This window comes from Spermophilus citellus (genome assembly GCF_964194105.1).
Source record: "Spermophilus citellus genome assembly, chromosome: X".
Classification (NCBI taxonomy): Eukaryota; Metazoa; Chordata; class Mammalia; order Rodentia; family Sciuridae; genus Spermophilus; species Spermophilus citellus.
Genome location: NC_138190.1, coordinates 67946646 through 67964950, shown reverse-complemented (window position 1 = coordinate 67964950; position 18305 = coordinate 67946646). Strand labels below are relative to the sequence as shown.

The 18305-nt window shown below is 37.8% G+C and overlaps 1 protein-coding gene across 2 annotated transcripts in view; it reads right to left on the bottom strand.

Moving 5' to 3' along the window:
* PHKA1 (phosphorylase kinase regulatory subunit alpha 1) overlaps positions 1-15834 on the bottom strand; it is a 115775-nt gene extending 99941 nt beyond the window's left edge. For both annotated transcript variants that reach the window (XM_081278186.1, XM_081278187.1), the window contains exons 1-4: positions 15251-15834; positions 13960-14118; positions 7794-7841; positions 5569-5737 (exon numbers count right to left, since the gene is read on the bottom strand). In XM_081278186.1, the coding sequence (XP_081134312.1) occupies positions 5569-5737; positions 7794-7841; positions 13960-14118; positions 15251-15328 (454 nt within the window). In that variant the 5' untranslated portion in view covers positions 15329-15834. The remainder of the gene's footprint in view (positions 1-5568; positions 5738-7793; positions 7842-13959; positions 14119-15250) is intronic.
* Positions 15835-18305: the final 2471 nt, after the last annotated feature.

Here is an 18305-nt window from a genome sequence, read left to right as displayed (position 1 = left end):
ATTAGTTAATAGGCATTTGGGATGTTTCTAATTTTTGGCTATCATAAATAATGTTGTTATGAATATTCATGTATAAACTTTTTGCATGAACATATGTTTTCTTTTTCCTTTTTCTTCAGTACTAGGAATTGAACCCAGGGCTTTGAGTATGCTAGGCAAGAACTACCACTGTGCTACATTCCCAGCTCTGAAGTCTTAATTTCTCTTGGGTATCCATGAACTTAGAAGCAAAATTACTGGATCATATGGTAATTATTTTTAACTTTTTGAGGAACTATTAGATTGTTTTCCAAAGGGGCTATACCATTGTAAATTTTTGTCAGCAGTGTATGAGGGCTCCCATTTATGTGTACCCCCAGCAACACTTGATATTATCTGTGTTTTTGGCTACAGTAATTTTAGTAGGTGTGCAGTAGTATCTCATTGTAGTATCGATCTGCATTTTTCTACTGACTAATGATGTTCAGTGTCTTTTTGTGTATTTACTGGTTATTTGAACATCTTCTTTGGAGAAATGTCAATTCAGATATCTTGGCCATTTTGAATTAGGTTATTAATCTTTTTAATAGTTGTCAAGTTCTTTCTTCTAGATATAAGTACCTTATCAGATATATTTGTAATTATTTTCTCCTGTCATGGATTATTTTTTTTTACTTCCTGAAGGAATCCTTTGAAGCATAAAAAGTTCTTAATTTCAACAAATACCAATTTATCAATTTTTCTTTAGTTTAACTATTTATGCTTTTGTGTCATATCTATGAGGACTTTGTCTAACTCAAGATCAGAAAGATTTACTCCTATATTTTCTTTAAGTGTTTATCATGGACTGAATTATGTCAACCCCTCACAAATCATATATTGAGCCCTAACTGACAATGTGACTGTATTTGGCAGTAGGGTATTTAAAGAAATAAATATGGCCATTTTGGTGTATTGTCCTAATCTAATATGACCTGTATCATTATAAGAAGAGGAAGACACCAGGAATGCTCACACAGAAAATCCTATGTGGGGGCACATAATCCCAGCAACTCAGGATTTTGAGACTCAAGGATTGCAATTTTGAGGCCAGCCTTAGCAAGCTAGTGAGACCATGTCTCAAAATTAAAAAAAAAAAAAAAAGAAAAAGAAAAAGGACAGGAAATGTAGCTCAGTGATAGAGCACCACTGAGTTCAATTCCCAGTATGGGACTAGACTGAGAGAAAAGGCCATGTGAGGACATAGTGAGAAGGCAGTCATCTGCAACCCAAGAAGAGAGGTCTTACCAGAATCCAACTCTGCCATCCTTGAACTTGGACTTTGAAACTCCAAAACTGAGAGGAAATAAGTTCTTGTTGCTTATGCCACTTATTCTGTGGGATTCTGTTATGGCAGACTAATATAGTGTTTTACAGTTTTAATAGCTAATTTTGCTTGTTGACCTGACAGTACTGAGGGATGCCTACAAAATTGGTAAAGCTTACTTCATGGTTTTTCCATGTTCTACACTTCTCTGAGGTTCTATTCATTTTTTTTAATTATTTTAGTTGTTGTTGGACCTTTATTTTATTTATTTTCATGCAGTGCTGAGAATGGAACCCAGTGCTTCACACATGCAAGGCAAGTGCTCTACCACTGTGCCACAACCCCAGTCTTCTATTCATTTTTTAAATGATTTTTTCTCTGTCCTTGAGATTGAATCTCTGTTGGTCTATTGCTTTTTCCTCAAGCATGGTTTCCTTCAGATTTGTGAATATTTTATGAGTATTTTGAAATCTTTGTCTCCTAGATCCAACATATGTGCCCTTTCAAAGGTAATTTCTACTACCTGTTTTTTCTTGTGGATGGCTAATACTTTCTTATTGCTTTGCCTGTCTCATTAATTTTTGTTGAAAATGGATATTTTTAGATAATATGTTGTGAGAACTCTAGATACTGATACATTATTCTCTCTTATTTTTGTTTATTTATTTAGTTTCCTGGATGGACTATTTCAGTGAAATCTATTATCTCCATAGTATGCAGCCTCTCATAATCCTCAGAGAGGAATTGGGCAGGTGCACTATCACAGGGAAGATGGTGTTTTAGCAGGTTACTCATTGACTGTCTCTTAATCTGTTATGCTTCTGCCTCCAATGATTCCAACTGATTTCTGTACTCTTTGGTACAATATCCTATAAATTGCATCACAGTCTCATCCAATTAAATTCAGGCCCCTCTTCAGGTAATCTTTGAGTCAAGTCTTTGAGACTTGTTCCAACACTAGGAAGACTCCTATTAAAACTTGGTTCTATTAAAACTTTCAGCTACTCTTTGGTTTAGCTTATTAATCTTAATGAGCAACTAGTCTTCTCTATTGCTTAGAATCAAATTCTACATTGTTTTTTGAAATCACCCTTAGGCTTGAACTTTCTCACACTTGTTCCAAAAAAGTCAGTTCTCTTTGGAAGAGCTAAGATGTTTGGTACTTACAGTTTGCCTTTCCCCCTAAGCCAGTGGTCCAGAACTGTTGGTGAGAACAATAGTCCATACCTTTTGGAGTGATATTTCTTCTTTACAAACTGAGTACTAAGCACGAGTGGTAGCCTATGAGCTTCTCAGCTTTTCTCTCCCAGTGTTAAACATCTGTCCTAATAGAGAGGTGGACTGAAGGCAATCAGAGATTAGTATTCTCCCCTTACCCTGCCTAGGGAAAAGATTCCATTCTACAAGGGGCTAGGAGTGAAGAGGAGGTGAGCTCCAGACTTCTAAACAAGAAAACTGCTTGGACTAAAGCTTCTAAAACATGAGTGAGGAGGATGAGAAATTATGGCAACCTACCTCTCCTAAAGACATACAGTAGCACTGATCTGGAGCTTAGAGTAGAGGAGGATTTGGATTTTGGCTATACCTACCTTGAATAATAATTCTGTCATGCTGATTTGGAGTGGAGGAGGGAGTAGATTGAGACTCAGAAGCCACAGTTCCTCACTGCTTTTACCAAGATTTAGGACGTTTGCTGGAGAGTTTCTCCACTTGTTCTATGTCCTTTGGACAATTTCCAGTGACTTAAAAGGGTTAGTTTTCTGAAAATAATTTTTAGCATTTGTGATTGCTTTGCTGGGGGAAGATCCATGAAGCTCTTTATACTACCATTATGTAAGTTGCAGTCAGATTCTGTCTTAACCAAGGTTCAGATTAAGTATTCAGAAACATGCACAGTATTACTAAATAGTCTATGAAGAGCTTTCATACTCTACCAATTATATCTCACTTAAGCACTTTCCATTTTCAAGGCAACTGCCTAACAAAGGTTCTGTAATCACTTCTTGCTAAAAGTATTTCACTAACTTCCTCTCAAGCTTTCCATCTTAATTTTATTCCCCAACCCAATCTATCCTTCTTGCTACTAGGGTGAATCATTTGAAACTTCCTTTATCTATATTGAATATTTTTCCACTGATTGCAGACTAAAGTCAGAACTATTTACCTGTCCTCAGATAGCTAGGCCCAACTTTCTAGCTTCATATTTTGCCATTTTCCAGACATGACTTACACCCTAAACATAGAACAGACCTAGCCTTACTTTGATGGCCTGAACCTTTCAAATTTCTATGTGGTACTCATACTATTCCTTTACTTGTGAATTTCTTACTCCTATTTATTTATCAAAGACCTGATCAAATAACATCCACCTTATTCCAAGAATCTATCAAGTGAGCTGAGTGCATTGAAAATCAAATGTTAAACCAGGAATCAACAAACTTTCTTATAAGCCTTTTCAGTATGTTTCTGTTTTTATTCTGAGCTCAAAATGAAAAACCACAGCTGGGTGCAGTGGTGCATGCCTGTAATCCCAGTGGCTCTGGAGGCTGAGGCAGAAGGATCATGAGTTCAAAGCCAGCCTCAGTAACTTACAGAGGCACTAAGCAATTCAGTGAGACCCTGTCTCTAAATAAAATACAAAATAGGGCTGGGGATGTGGCTCAGTGGCGGAGTGCCTCTGAGTTCAATCCCTGGTACCAGAAAAAAAAAAAAAGAAAGAAAAGAAAAAAAGAAAAACCACCGGTTTGCTTTGCAAAAAACAACAAAACAAAACATAACTCCAGAGTTGGTATTAAAATAATACTAGAGCTGGGCATGGGGGTACACACTTGTTATCACAGCCCCTGGGGAGGCTGAGTCAGGAGGATCACAAATTCAAAGCCAGCCTCAGCAATTTAGTGAGTTTCTAAACAATTTAGTGAAACCCTGTCTCAAAATAAATAATAAAAAGTGCTGGAGATGTAGTTAGTGGAATACCACCCCTGGGTTAAATCTCCAGTACCAAATTTAAAAATAAATATAAAAATAGAAATTATAGCATTTCTATTAAAAGAAATAAAACTAGCTGGATGCAGTGGTGCATGCCTATAATCCCAGAGGCTCAGGAAGCTGAGTCAGGAGGATAACAAATTCAAAGCCAGCCTCAGCAAAAGTGAGGCACTAAGCAACTCATTGAGACCCTGTCTCTAAATAAAATACAAAAGTAGGGCTAGGGATGTGGCTCACTCAGTGGTCAGGTGTCCCTGAGTGCAATCTCAGTAACAAAAACAACAAAAATCTAAATATTTTATATTTATCCAAGAAAAAAATTTCCCTCCAAAAGGATAGACTATGTGGGTAACAAATTCATAATTTTGAGAAAAGTTTAATCGGGCTCTGGGATATATGTTCTAGAGTAAAAGAAGAAGGGTTTATCACCAGAGATGTGTTTCTGCAAGAAAAGGAGAAAAGAATTCTGAGGGCATTCCTACCTTGGATGACCTTAGTATTAGAGATCTCTGTAATCAGATAAGAAGAAATGTCAAAAATGTGGTATTTCTAGGGTTATAGTTCAGTGCTTGCTTAGTACCTGCAGGGCTCTTAGTTCCATCCCACATACCACACATACAAAAATATGGTATTGTGAGAAGTACATTAACTGACTCACTATCATCCGTCAAATGTCTCATTAAATTCATATACTTGATATAATGAGATTCCTTGCTCCTCCCAATGTAGGATAAATTAAAGGAATTATATTATTTATTACATTTTCCATTTCCAGGTCAAGTAACTAAATCTAACAGCAAAATCACCTGAAAAGAGTGTATAATTCAATAAAAAATGGATTCTGATCCCTAAGGCAATTCTGTAAATATAAAGCAGATCCCTAAAGATAGATGTATTTCATAACATTCATAAAGAGTATGTACAGTAGGTGCTTATCCATACAATATGAAAACAATAAATAAACCTAGCCCTTCCTTTCCATTTCCTGGTATCTAAGAATTAATAAATAATAAAAGTAACTATCTAAAGAAGATCTACCTCAAACTTCTTGGTTCTCATTTTAAAAGAATATTAATTAGTACCCCAGACTTATTATATCTCAATATAATAAAACATTAACTAGTCCTCAAAAATCTGTATAAAATTTGCAAACTGTCATTTGTTTCCAATATGCTTCTTTGAGCAATGTCAACAGCTATGTTATTTTTTTTGGTCAATACCTTTGGAGAAGCCAAGTATGCCAGAGCAAGTGCTCCAAGCTCAGGGAGTTACACTACTTCTCTCCTTGTACTGACCTGAGGCAGTCATTTGTGCTAAGAAGAGCAGGTATACAGAGGTAGCATCCAACTGCAGGTGTCCCCACTGGTCATCACCCACTACAGTAGCACAGGTTTGGGTATTGTACTTGGCATGAAGGCTATCCTTAGTACTCTGACTATACTTGAAGGACTCTACTTTATCCACCTGAAATAAAACAAAAACAGTAAAAGAATATTCAGAAAAATGAACCTATATGCCACACTTCTGTAATACTCTAACATACATTATTGTACTCAGTCTTTGGGCAATTATGAATATTTAAAATACACTGTTACTTCTTTTTCCATAATTGGGGAAGTCTGTTATTGTTATTTTTCAATTTAGGCAATTTAATTTTTCAATTTTAGGCAATTTAGAAAACAATGCCAAATAGTCAAAAACACCTGTTTCCTGTTTACTGCCTCTCAGACTTCAGATGGTTGCTTTGCTACATTATAGATATAAAATAAGATTCAAAATGTTCTGATTAAGAACAGCTTAGTAAGAGATAACTCAGTTTACACATTTGTTCCTGATGGGATACCTGGTGTGCAGAAGTGAGAGGGTATTGATTTTGAGGAAAAATAGGTCAAGGGGACATGTTTTGAAGTAGTAATGAAAAGAACTGGTCAGAGAAAGAGTGACAGGTATGACAGAAGCTGAAACTAGAGATCAGAAGGGAAACATGGGGATCAGGGAAGTAGTTCAGTGGTAGAGTATGTGATTAGCATACATGAGACCCTGGGTTCAATCCAAGCTCACAATCCCCCCCCACACACACAGACACACACAAAGTTCAGATGAGAAACACTGGGCAAGGGACAACTGAAAGACTTAGTTCTTGAAACTTAGATTTGAATATTTATGCTTATGACATATGATACTACTTATTATACCTTAAATATGGTTTGGAAATTAGAGACATTAAAACTATTTATTAGAGTAGAAAGTTCAAATATTTAAAGTATAAAAAAGTAGTAAAGAGGGGTCAGGGTTGTGGCTCCGCAGCAGAGCGCTTGCCTTATATGTGTGAGGCACTAGGTTCAATCCTCGCACCACATAAAAATAAATAAAATATTGTGTCCATATTTTAAAAACAGTAGTAAAGATAGGGAAAGAGAAAATAATAACTATCCAATAAACAGAGTACTAAAAAGAAAGTTCAGAAATATGGAATAAATTTCTTTCTACTTTAGATTTGTTGTGTGTCTAGCAATTACTTTATCCATCTAGATCTATTACTATTTGTTGTGTGTCTAGCAATTACTTTATCCATCTAGATCTCCATTATTCTTTAATGAAACATAACTTTGATCTTCAGAAAATTAAGTCAGGTTCAATGTCTGCAACATTTTTTAAGATCTAAAATGAAACAATTTTAAGTACTTTTGTACAAAGAAAATATCATAAACTCAAAAGACAAATAGTAGATTGTTAAAATGTTTGCAATGCATGTGACAAAGGATGTCCATAATGTACAAAAACTCCTCAGTAGGCAAGAAAGAGGCAATCTAAAAGAAAGATAGGCAAAGGACCTATAGGGATGGAATTGCAAATTTTCCATCTAAACATGAAAGGATGCTCAACTTCACTCAAGGTCAGGAATTATAAATTATTGAAGTCCAAAATTCTTCATATCAATTCCTAAAATCTAAAACACTTTGAAAGGCTATCTCACTTAAGTTTTCCATCAAAGTTCATTTGGTGCAGGTTTAGATTGACATAAAGCTATTTTTGGACTTTATTCCAATTGATGTGAAAAGGCATTTTTCCCTTCAGAGGTATGTTTTTGATTAAACAGTGCTGTCCTGAATCCACTGGAGGCATAAAATAAATATATGGTATATGTATTGCACTACCTTTTAAAGATCTGAAAAAAATCTTAACTCTAAAATTGATAGGGCCCCAAGAGTTCAGATGAGGGATTTTAGGCTTATACCATCTTCTACCCAGTATATGTAATTGCATGAACGGTAATGATGGAACACATTTTTAAAAATCCCTTGTAGAAGGGAGAAAAAAAAAAAGATTGGAATGAAATATCTCGGAGGGAGGCTGGTGGTGGGATTATGGATGACATTTTCTCATTGATTTTCCAAATTTTCTAAAATTAGAGTATACTACTTGTGAAGTTGAAAAAAACCCATATACATTCCCTAAGGGGTAGAGATATTGTTACAATGTGCTTTTATTAGGGAGCAAGTTGTTCGCAACTTCATACCTGTCTGATCATGCAGTGCAGCAGTCCCCTCATCAGCTTCACTACACTCTGCAGAAATAAATGGAAACAAGACTGTTATAAACATGCCTAGATGAGAAAAACACTTGCTCAGCAACTGCAGTTGGTACATGACCTTTTGAGAACAAGTAACCCTATCCTGGGTTCCTATTCACATGGCATTTACTTTATAGGTACACAGAAAGGCAGATTGCAGCTAAAAATGGAATCAAAAGCTACAGTTTCTGATGCCTTCAAGTTAAAAATTAATAGTCTATGCTATGACAGATTTATGTAAAAGTAAGTCAACTATCCTAGTAGAGGACATTCCTTCCACCTGGAGAAAAAGGCAAGTCAACTAAAAATAAATCATAAAGCTCTGGAGATATTCTAAAACATCTTATAACCTAGAAAGGCTTCACACGACATGACTTTTCTAAACCAGCCAAAACTTAAAATTCTATAGAAATGTTTATCTGAACATGTTACTTAAAAAAGTGAATGAATTGTAATTCAGAGTAAGCATAAAGGGAAATTGTTAGTATGACTCAACTCCTTCTCCATGAAAAAAAAGTCATAGGCTTCTTAAGTCCTCTTTTGGTGGGGGGGAGTGTAGTACTGAGGATTGAACCCAGGGGTGCTCTGCTACTGAGCTACATCCCCAGCATTTTTTAATTTTGAGACTGGGTCTCACTAAGTTGCTCATGCTGAACCTCAAACTTATGATCTTCCTGCCATAGGCATGTGCCACTGTGACTGGCTATGAACTCCTCATCATCAGTATCTCTTACTAAACCTTGACAATTTCTAAAATAGTTTGTTTTCCAATCACAACATCCCTAAATTCTGTCAACAACTGTATACTACATGAAATCAGAAGGGCCCATGAGTAGCAGCATGGGTAGGCAATATGTTTTAGAACACAGCACTGAACAGCTTCTCCATTTCTCTAAGAAGTTTTATGGTTTGCAGTCCAGAAGAAATTGAACCAGGTTACCTCAGGGAATGCTGGCTCAGAGGTGACTTCAGGACATCTCTGAAAACTAATCTACTAGCTGGGCATGATGGTACATGCCTGTAATCCCAGTTAATTGGGAGGCTGAGGCAGGAGGTACACAGGTTCAAGACCAGCCAAGACAACTTGGACTTTACTTGTAGGGAAAAAAAGAGTTACAGAAGGACTGTTAAGGATGGAAATAGCATAATGTAAGTATGGTTTTCACAACACTATTAGGTGATAAGGGTTTAGGTTAGGGTTGAAGCAGAAGGGAAAGAGAATGGACTCTATAGAGAAATTGAAAGAATCAACTATCTTTCATTTGCATGTATCAAACAAGCAAGAGCAACAACTCAAAAATCACCCTACAGGAACTGAGCAGGCACTTTACAGAAGAAATGCAATCGGTCAAGAAATATATGAAAAAAATGTTCAACATCTCTACATATTAGAGAAATGCAAATTAAAACTACACTGAGAATTCATCTCACTCCAGTCAAAATGGCAATTATCAAGAATACAAGTAGCAATAATTGTTGGCGAGGATGTGGGGATAAAATTTCACTCATACCTTGTTGGTGGGACTGCAAATTGGTGCATCCACTCTGGAAAGCAATATGGAGATTCCTCAGAAAACTAGGATTGAAATCTCCATTTCCCATTCATCAGTATACACCCAAAAGACTTAAAATCAGCATACTGTATTAATGCAGCCATATCAATGTTTATAGCAGCTCAACTCACAATAGCTAAACTATGGAACCAACCTAAAAAAAATGTGGCATATCTGGAATATTACTCAGTCATAAAAAGAATGATTTCAGGGGCTGAGGCTGTAGCTCAAGTGGTAGCGCGCTCGCCTGGCATGCGTGCGGCCCGGGTTCGATCCTCAGCACCACATACAAACAAAGATGTTGTGTCCGCTGAGAACTAAGAAAAAATAAATAAATATTAAAATTCTCTCTCTCTCTCTGTCCCCCCCTCTCTCTCACTCTCTCTTAAAAAAAAAAAAGAATGATTTCATGACTTTTGCCAGTAAATAGATGGATCTGAAGACTATCATGCTAAATGAGATAAGCCAATCCCATAAAACCAAAGGCTGAATGTTGTCTCTGATATGCAGATGCTAACACACCATAAGCAGAGGGAAGAATGGAAATTCAGTGGATTAGACAAAGGGGGATGGGAATAGGAAAGACAGTAGGATGAATTGGACATAACGTTCCTATGTTTATATATGAATATACCACCAATGAAACTCCATATTATGTACACACAAGAATGGGATCGTAAGTAGAAAAAGTTATACTCCATGTACATATAATATGACAAAATACACTCTACTGTCATGTATATCTGGAAAGAACAAATTAAAAATCACCTTACAGGCAGTACTTATTAAGCACTGTATTATAGAACATTAGTCCAAGAAATTCTAGAAAGACTATAAAATTCACTACCACCTTAGATTCAAAACACACATAAGTACATCAAAGGCTCTAAGAAATTAAGGAATACAGAAACCTACTTTTTAACATAGCCTCAACCTTAGTTAGTTGGCCTAGTATTCAATGGAACATACTATGAGAAATACTCCAAATAACGCTGCCAGGTTGATTGGCAAAATGAAGACACTATTAAGAGAAAAAGGGAGTTTTGGTGAGGTGCTATTGCTTGGTATTTTATTTTCTTTGGTTTTAGTGGGGAAGGTGAGATTTTGGACACATTCAGTTTAAGGAGCCACAGGATATACAGGCAAAAATAATGAGCAGATAATTGAAAAAGGGGGCTTGAAATTAAAGGGAGGTCAGAGTTAAAGATGAAGATTTGGAAGTGATTGTCATAAAGGTGAGTGTTAATGAGAAAAAAGATAATAGACTACACAAAGAACAGAAACCTTGAGGCAACCAATAGAAACCTTTATTTATATAATTTTTATGGCTATAGATTTATCTATGTGCCAAGAGAAAGGGACATTTGTAAAAATATACATGTCCACCAGACATGGTGGTGCACATCTGTATTTCCAGTGACTCCAGAAGCTGAGGCAGGAGGACCACAAGTTGAAAGCCAGCCTCAACAATTTATCAAGGTCTTAACAATCTTAATGAGACCACGTCTCAAATTAAAAATAAATGGGGGGGGGGCTTGGGTTGTGGCTCAGTGGTAGAGTACTTGCCTAGCATGTGTGAGGCACTGGGTTCAATCCTCAGCACCACATAAAAATAAATAAAATAAAGGACCATCAACAACTAAAAAAAAATTTAAATAAATAAAAATAAAGAGGGCTGGGGATATGGCTCAGTGGTTAAGAGCAGCTAGGTTCAATTCCCAGCACAAAAAACAACAACAAATAACATGGAAGTCCATAATTCTATTCTCAATCTAGAATATGGAAGTTGCTTAAACACTTTTCTTAGAATTCTCTTCAGTTCTTGACATTATTTATCAGAAAAAAAAAAACAAGGTGAGAGTCAGAATGGCATAAATGGTTAACAATCATTATTTTGGTAAAATCCACACCATAACAAAACGTTGGCTTTAGGTGGGAATTTAACCTATGGATTTATTGGATTTAATTTATGTTTATTTATTGCCCATAGTAAAGCCATTATCTGATTTATCTACATTAGATCTGTCTATACATTAGAATTGCCTGGGTGATTTAAAAATTTGATGACTGTAATCTCTATTTACACAGTTTTTAAAAAATTGTTCTAAGATGGGATCTAGTAAAAGTATTTCCAAAAAGCTTCCCAAATAATTCCAACGTATATTCAAAGTTCAGAACCACTCATCTAGATCAAGGACAAATCCAACCCATAGCTAGTTTTGTAAATAAAATGTTATTAGAACATAACCATGTTCATTGTTTGTATATGATCTCTGGCTCTTTTGTGTTAAAAATACACAGTTGAGTTAATCAGACAATGAGTGACCTATAATGCTGAAAATGTTTGCTATCTGTGGTTCTACAGAGATGGTCTAGATTGATGCTGAATCAAGTTTGAAAAAAATAATGATATAATAATAAAATCTGTTTTGATCTACAATGTAAATTCATAGAAATTTTAGAATTCTGCCAGGTGCAGTGGCACACGCCTGTAATCCCAGAAGTTTGGGAGGCTGAGGCCGGAGGATCGGAAGTTAAAAGCCAGCCTCAGCAACTTAGTGAGGCCCTAAGCAACTCAGTGAGACCATATTTCTAAATAAAATACAAAATAGGGCTGGGGATGTGGCTCAGTGGTCTAGTGTCCCTGAGTTTAATCCCTGGTACAGAAAGAAAGAAAGGAAAGAAAGGAAAGAAAGAAAGGAAAGAAAGAAAGAAAGAAAGAAAGAAAGAAAGAAAGAAAGAAAGAAAGAAAGAAAGAAAGAAAGAAAGAAAGAAAGAAAGAAAGAAAGAAAGAAAGAAAGAAAGAAAGAAAGAAAGAAAGAAAGAAAGAAAGAAAGAGAATTCTAGAATTCCCACAGAAACTTTTTTTTAAATTTGATTCCTATTTCCATAATTTTTTGAAACATTCTAAAGTTATTATTGGGGTGATGTGAAAAATATTTTCAGCTATGTGAAAAGTTACATAATGTGGGGAGGGAAGTACTGGCGAATTAAATGGAGCAAATTATGTTATTTGCATATATGAATATAATAATGAACCCTACTATTATGTATAACTATAATACACTAATAAAACTCTAAAAAGTTACAGAATGGATCATGAAAATTTCAGAATGAGCAATTTAATGTTTCCCTACTTTTCCTCTCTTCCTCTGTAAAATTCTTTCTACTTGGGCCCAGTAAGGATACATGTCAACTCTGCATAATGATTGTTCAACAGAGAGAAAACACATCTCTTTTTTTAAAGCATTGAAAAGAGTTGGTCAAATTGTACCAGGCATGTCATTTCAGTTCTGCTCATATTAATTTCTAGCAAAATAAAACAATAAAGAAACAAAGTATTGCAATCAAAATAGCAAATATTCAGAATAGGATATAAGGTTTGAGGTGGGGTAATTTGCATGTGATTTTTTAAAATACTCTCCTGTATTTTCCAAATTTCCACAATGGTATTAATTCTGTAAAGGTCATAGAAATATTGATCTGTACCTCCTAACTTTTGGCGGCATGGATATAAGTATCTTTCAATAGTGCCTTGAAGGAATAACAAATGCCTGCTGTTGCTGAGGACAACAGTGAGACTTTTCTTATTGCCGAGAATTGCAACTCCATGATATGTTGGTGCTCTTAAAAAAACAAATATCAATATTCTGATTTATAAATGAATACTTAAGCTCAGATTGCCTAAATCTGAGGGAGACCATGGTAAAAAATGGTTGGTGTAGAAAGAACCTCACTATATCTTACAACTGACAGCAGAGGACCTCAACATTAAAAGTTTCCTGTAGGGCTGGGGTTGTGGCTCAGTGGTAAAGTGCTTGCCTAGCACGCACAAGGTGCTGGGTTCAATCCTCAGCATCATATAAAAATAAATAAAATAAAGGGATTAAAAAAAGTTTTCTGTAGCCCAGATTACTGGTTTTTCTTTTCTTTTTCTTTTTTTTTTTTTTTTTTTTTTTGGTCATTCAAGAGGATGCACTTCCCCGAGTGTATAAATTATTCTATAAAAGGATGCTAATTTACTGTGAGGAAGTACCTTAAAAGTTGGCAGAAAAGCGTTTGCTGGCTCTGACCTCATTTTGCCCGCGGGGGTGGGGGGCAGGGAGGTAGCAGGCCACAGATTTTTTATAAAAAAATCAACAAATAGTGTACTTGTGTTTAGTACAAAAAGTCTACTGATCTGTGTCAGATACCCTCATAAAAATACCATCAATACTTTTCAAAAATGAAGTAAAGTACTAGTTATCTGCCCCCAAACATTCTTGTCCATGAGAATAAAATGGTGGAAACTGCAAAATACATTTACTTAGAAAGAAGATTATTAATTTTAAGATCCCAGGATAGGATTTTCCATGATAATAGAACAGACTGTGCCCTCGTCCCCTGAATCAACAAGTGTCAAGTCTCCACTGCCAAGAAACAGTTTAGTACAATATAGGAAAACTTTTTGGAATGTAATTTCAAGGATGTGAAGAAAGGGCTACATTTTCTTCAATCCTTGCTCTCCCTCACCCAACCGTATACAGCTTTGGATCACTTTGTATTTTTGTTTCCTGTACCTGCTCCAGTTCATATGCCTTTGCCTTATCCTCATCTCGGTCTGCATTCTTCCGATAGGCCAGGCCCAAACCCCACACAGCCAGGATGCTATATACATTATCTCGGACCCAAGCATCTTTCTGATCATAGCTGGCTGGAAGCAAGCCAGTCACTGGATTCTGTAAGACCAAGAAAAAGAGGTCAGGTAGGTGTTCATATTAGGGAACAAAATTAGGGAATGAATTATTGGGCATTTTTAATCTCTCTCCTATTTCCCCATTCAAGTTTTGAAACGTCTTCTGACTATTGCAGACAAATGCTATCTCTCCCCACCCCATTTTTATTGAGTTATAATTAACAATAAAATTGTATATATTTACTATGTACAACAGGATAATTTGATATCTGGATTCACATATTACCACAATCAAGTTAATTACTACATACATCACCTCACTTAGTTATCTTTCTTTGGTGTGGTGAGAATACTGAAGATTTACTTTCTTAGCACATTTCAAGTATAAAGTATTAATAACTCCAGTTATCATGCTGCTGTTCATTAGCTCCCCAGAACATAGTTATCTTGTAATGGAAAGTTTGCACTATTTCCAAATGCTATCTTGAGTATGGGGAAAGAACTGGCTGAAGACTTACTTATAAGCCTGAAATGAGGTTATTGTTAAAGTACTTAAATAATATTAATAAATTTATTAAAAGCATCATTAAATGCATTATTAAAGGGCATTATTAAGAGTTTTAACTTTTCTAGTTTGAAAGAATTAACTATCACCAACAAAAAAACAGTAGTAATTACAGAAGTAGAAAAAATACAATTAAAAGTATGCATACACACAAAGTGCCTTGACCTTCACAATATTCTAGTCTTAAAATGGCTAAATGTTCCCTATATCTTTTCTGACAGGGGTGGTAGGGTAGAAGGGAAGGAAGTGAGGCCCAAACCCGGGATAGGGGGCGTCAATAAACAAGCATCAACACATCTTGAAACTCTACTCCTGGATCCCAGCTGTGGCTTGGGGGTGCAGGACTATGAAATCATCATGGGGGAGGGGGCAGAGGGGGTCCTGGCTATGGGTGCCTGACTCTGGTTCTGTTCCAGGCCCAACACGTACCTTTCCTTAAGGGTCCTTTTTTTGGCCTTCCCAGCTAGGGGTCACGAGAACCTGCTAAAGATACTCACATGCACACACACGAAGGTTCACCCCGGGTCTCTGTCTGGTATATCACACTCCACATGCTCGGTGATCCCAGGAGTAGTGTAGTAGTAAGTGTAGGAGACACCCCGACACTTACCTGATGGCATAGGATGGTCTGATGCACCAGTCGAGCATAGCCGTCCAGTCGGACCCCCGAGTTACTCCGGCTCCTCATCGCGCCACGTTTCGAATCCCCTCAGAGAAATGACTGGAGTGCTGCTGACCACTAACGAAGGAGGCTCCAACGCTGATGCACCCTCGCTGTGGGAAGCATGAGTGCCAGGCCGGCAGAGCCTTCCCACCGCTCCGGCCTGGGGCCGGCCGGTCCGGTGTAGGTGTAGCACTCCGGGCTCCGGCGGCCTCCAGAGCCCACGACACGCCAAGGCCAGTCAAACCTCCGCAATCTACAGCTCCGCTACAACTTCCCCGAGGACGCTCGCTACCACCCTAGTCCCGTGTGGCCTCCGCGCGTGGCTCTGGCATCCTCCACCCAATTCCTGGAGACCTCGGCGGCCCTGAGCCTCCAGCGCGGTCACAGACAGCAGGTCGCTGGCCACGGCGCCGCCTACGCTTTGCTGGAGACGCGAGCCGGAGGCGGGGCGGGTGCTGCGGGTCCTGGCAGCTGCGCGCTGCAGCCCCAGGGCTCAGCCGCCAGCCCGGCGGCGGAGAATGTGTCAGAGTAGGCAATGTGCTCTCTCAGGTTTATTTTCGAAACCCTACAAGTGACTATTTTAATTTAACACACTTGCTGTGCACACAGGATGTTGAGGAGGCTGTTTTTTTCTTTCTTCTGCAGGATAGGTTTAGGAACTTCAAAACTGAAAGACACGTTTGCGCTCAAGGTCTAAAGAATTGGATTTCCGGGTCTTTATTGTATCTTAGATTTTTACCAAAGGTTCAGACTAAACTCCGCACTCCAACTGAAACCAAACAAGAAAGAACTCCCTAAGATACTTTATTTCTTAAAAAAAAAAAAAAAAAAAAAAAACGGGGAGTCTGCGAGTTTGGCAAAGGAGGCGTCAGTGGTGCGCTGGGAAGAAGCGAATGCCACAGGCAGGGAACCGGGATGGGAAGGAGCAGCGCCGTAGGGCGGCCTTGGCAGGACTGGGCTGGAGATCGTATAACTGCTTTGGTGGCCCCACTGCCCACGTAGGTCACAAGGCTGAGGCAACAAAGACTCAGCTGAAAATAAAGGGGGAGAGAGAGGCTGGGAAAGAAGGCTGCAGGTAACGCAGATTACTGGCTTCTGGGGATTCCTTCACAACCCTTCAGGCAGCAGGGGCCCCCCAGACTTTGCTTCCTCCGTCTACTGTTCCCACCCCCACCCCTTGCTCCCTGCTTATCCAAACCCTACTTGCCTCTCCAGGCTCAGTTTAAGTACCACCTGCTCTCTCAATCTCAGGGTAAAAGATTTAGAATGACTGACCTTGCAAATTCTAAACCTTCCCTAGTCACCGCCCCCAGGCCACAGTGATTTTGCATTTTCTTTTCATTTCCTCAACTTTGCTTTCTCCTTATAAATTCCCTCTTTTCTACTATCAACACCACCTCTCCCCTGTCCAATTTAGCGTATAGCCAGGAAATTTGAAAAGAAACCAGCAAATATTTGATAAGGATACTGAAGAAGGAGGGAAGAAGACTCAAGAACTCAGATCTGGGCCTGGAGTGGAGGCACATGCCTGTAATCCCAGCAGCTCAGGAGGCTGAGACAGGGAGATCACAAGTTCAAAGCCAGCCTCAGCAACTTAGCGAGGCCCCAAGCAACTTAGTGAGAACTTGTCTCTAAAATTAAAAAAATATATATAAAGGAGGGGGGTCTGAGGATGTGGTTCAGTGGTTAAGCCCCTGGGTTCAATCCCCAGTACCAAAAACAAAACAAACAAACAAGACCCCTTAGATCTGGGACTTCAGATTAAGCAGCCAGTCAGTCAGTCAGTGATACAATTAGATACAGTGACACGGAATTCTCAGGCAAATATTTTCCATTACATTCACTACCTACGCAAATGGAATGACTGGCCTGTAAGGCACCACTTCAAGTCTTCAGTGCACAGGAATACCAAGTACATATTGGATGAAAGATCATCCCTGAAATGCCCCCAACTCCCTGACATCCTCCCCTCAGTCTGGGGCCCCAGAATCCTTTTCTACTCTTGCCCCCTTCAAGCACCTACTCTTTTTTCTTCTCCTCACCATCATTTAATCATGCTTACAAAATATTAAAGCAATACCTGCTCACTAAAGAAAACTTGGAGTGTACAAAAAGTAAAGCAAAGAAGATATTAAAAATCACCCATAATTCCTTTGCACACCACCTATTAATATTTTAAGGAACTTTTTCTAGTCTTTTTATTCCTTCTGCATAGACCTGCCCCCAAGTTGTTTAGAAGTATGAATAGATTATGCCAGAAGTGGGGTGTCACTAAAAAGGCAGCTGGCTGGCTATCAGAGATCTTGTTAGATTTCATTGTCTTGATGCTTTCAACCTCAGTTCAGTTTGGACCTTCAGTCTTACAGTCTGAGAAACTTGATCTACTCAGAATTCCAGAACTGGTCAGACTCAAGAGGCTGACTCATGCTGACTACTTCATAACAACTTGATATGTGTAGACCAGGATACTGGTTGATGAGAAATAGAAAGAACTATGGCACAGTTTACACTGACCTGACCATTACATTTCCTCCCTCTAGTAATATGTAAGTCTCATTACATACCAGGTACTGTTTTGTTTTATACAATGACCCTATTAAGGTATTGTGTCCAACTAGAGCTAAACAAGAAAAAGAGAAATAAGGTGGATAATGTAGGAAGCTCAGAAATAGGCCAACAAATAAGTTCTTTATCAGGAATGATATCAGGATAATTAAAAAGGGGAAAGATTAATTATTTAAATAAATATTCTTAGAAAAATTTGACAGCTATATGCAAATGTGTGATTATTGACTTTTCTTCAAAGCATACCTTAAAAATTTACTTGAAATGGAACTGAGATCTAAATGGCAGAAATAAAATTCTAAATCTTCTAGAAGAAAAGAATAAGATAAATTCACTGTGACCTTGGGATAGACAATAATAACTAGGACACAAGCAAGAAATAAAATTAAATTTTATTTAATTAAAAATTTTGTCTCTACAGCACAGTTTTAAAAAA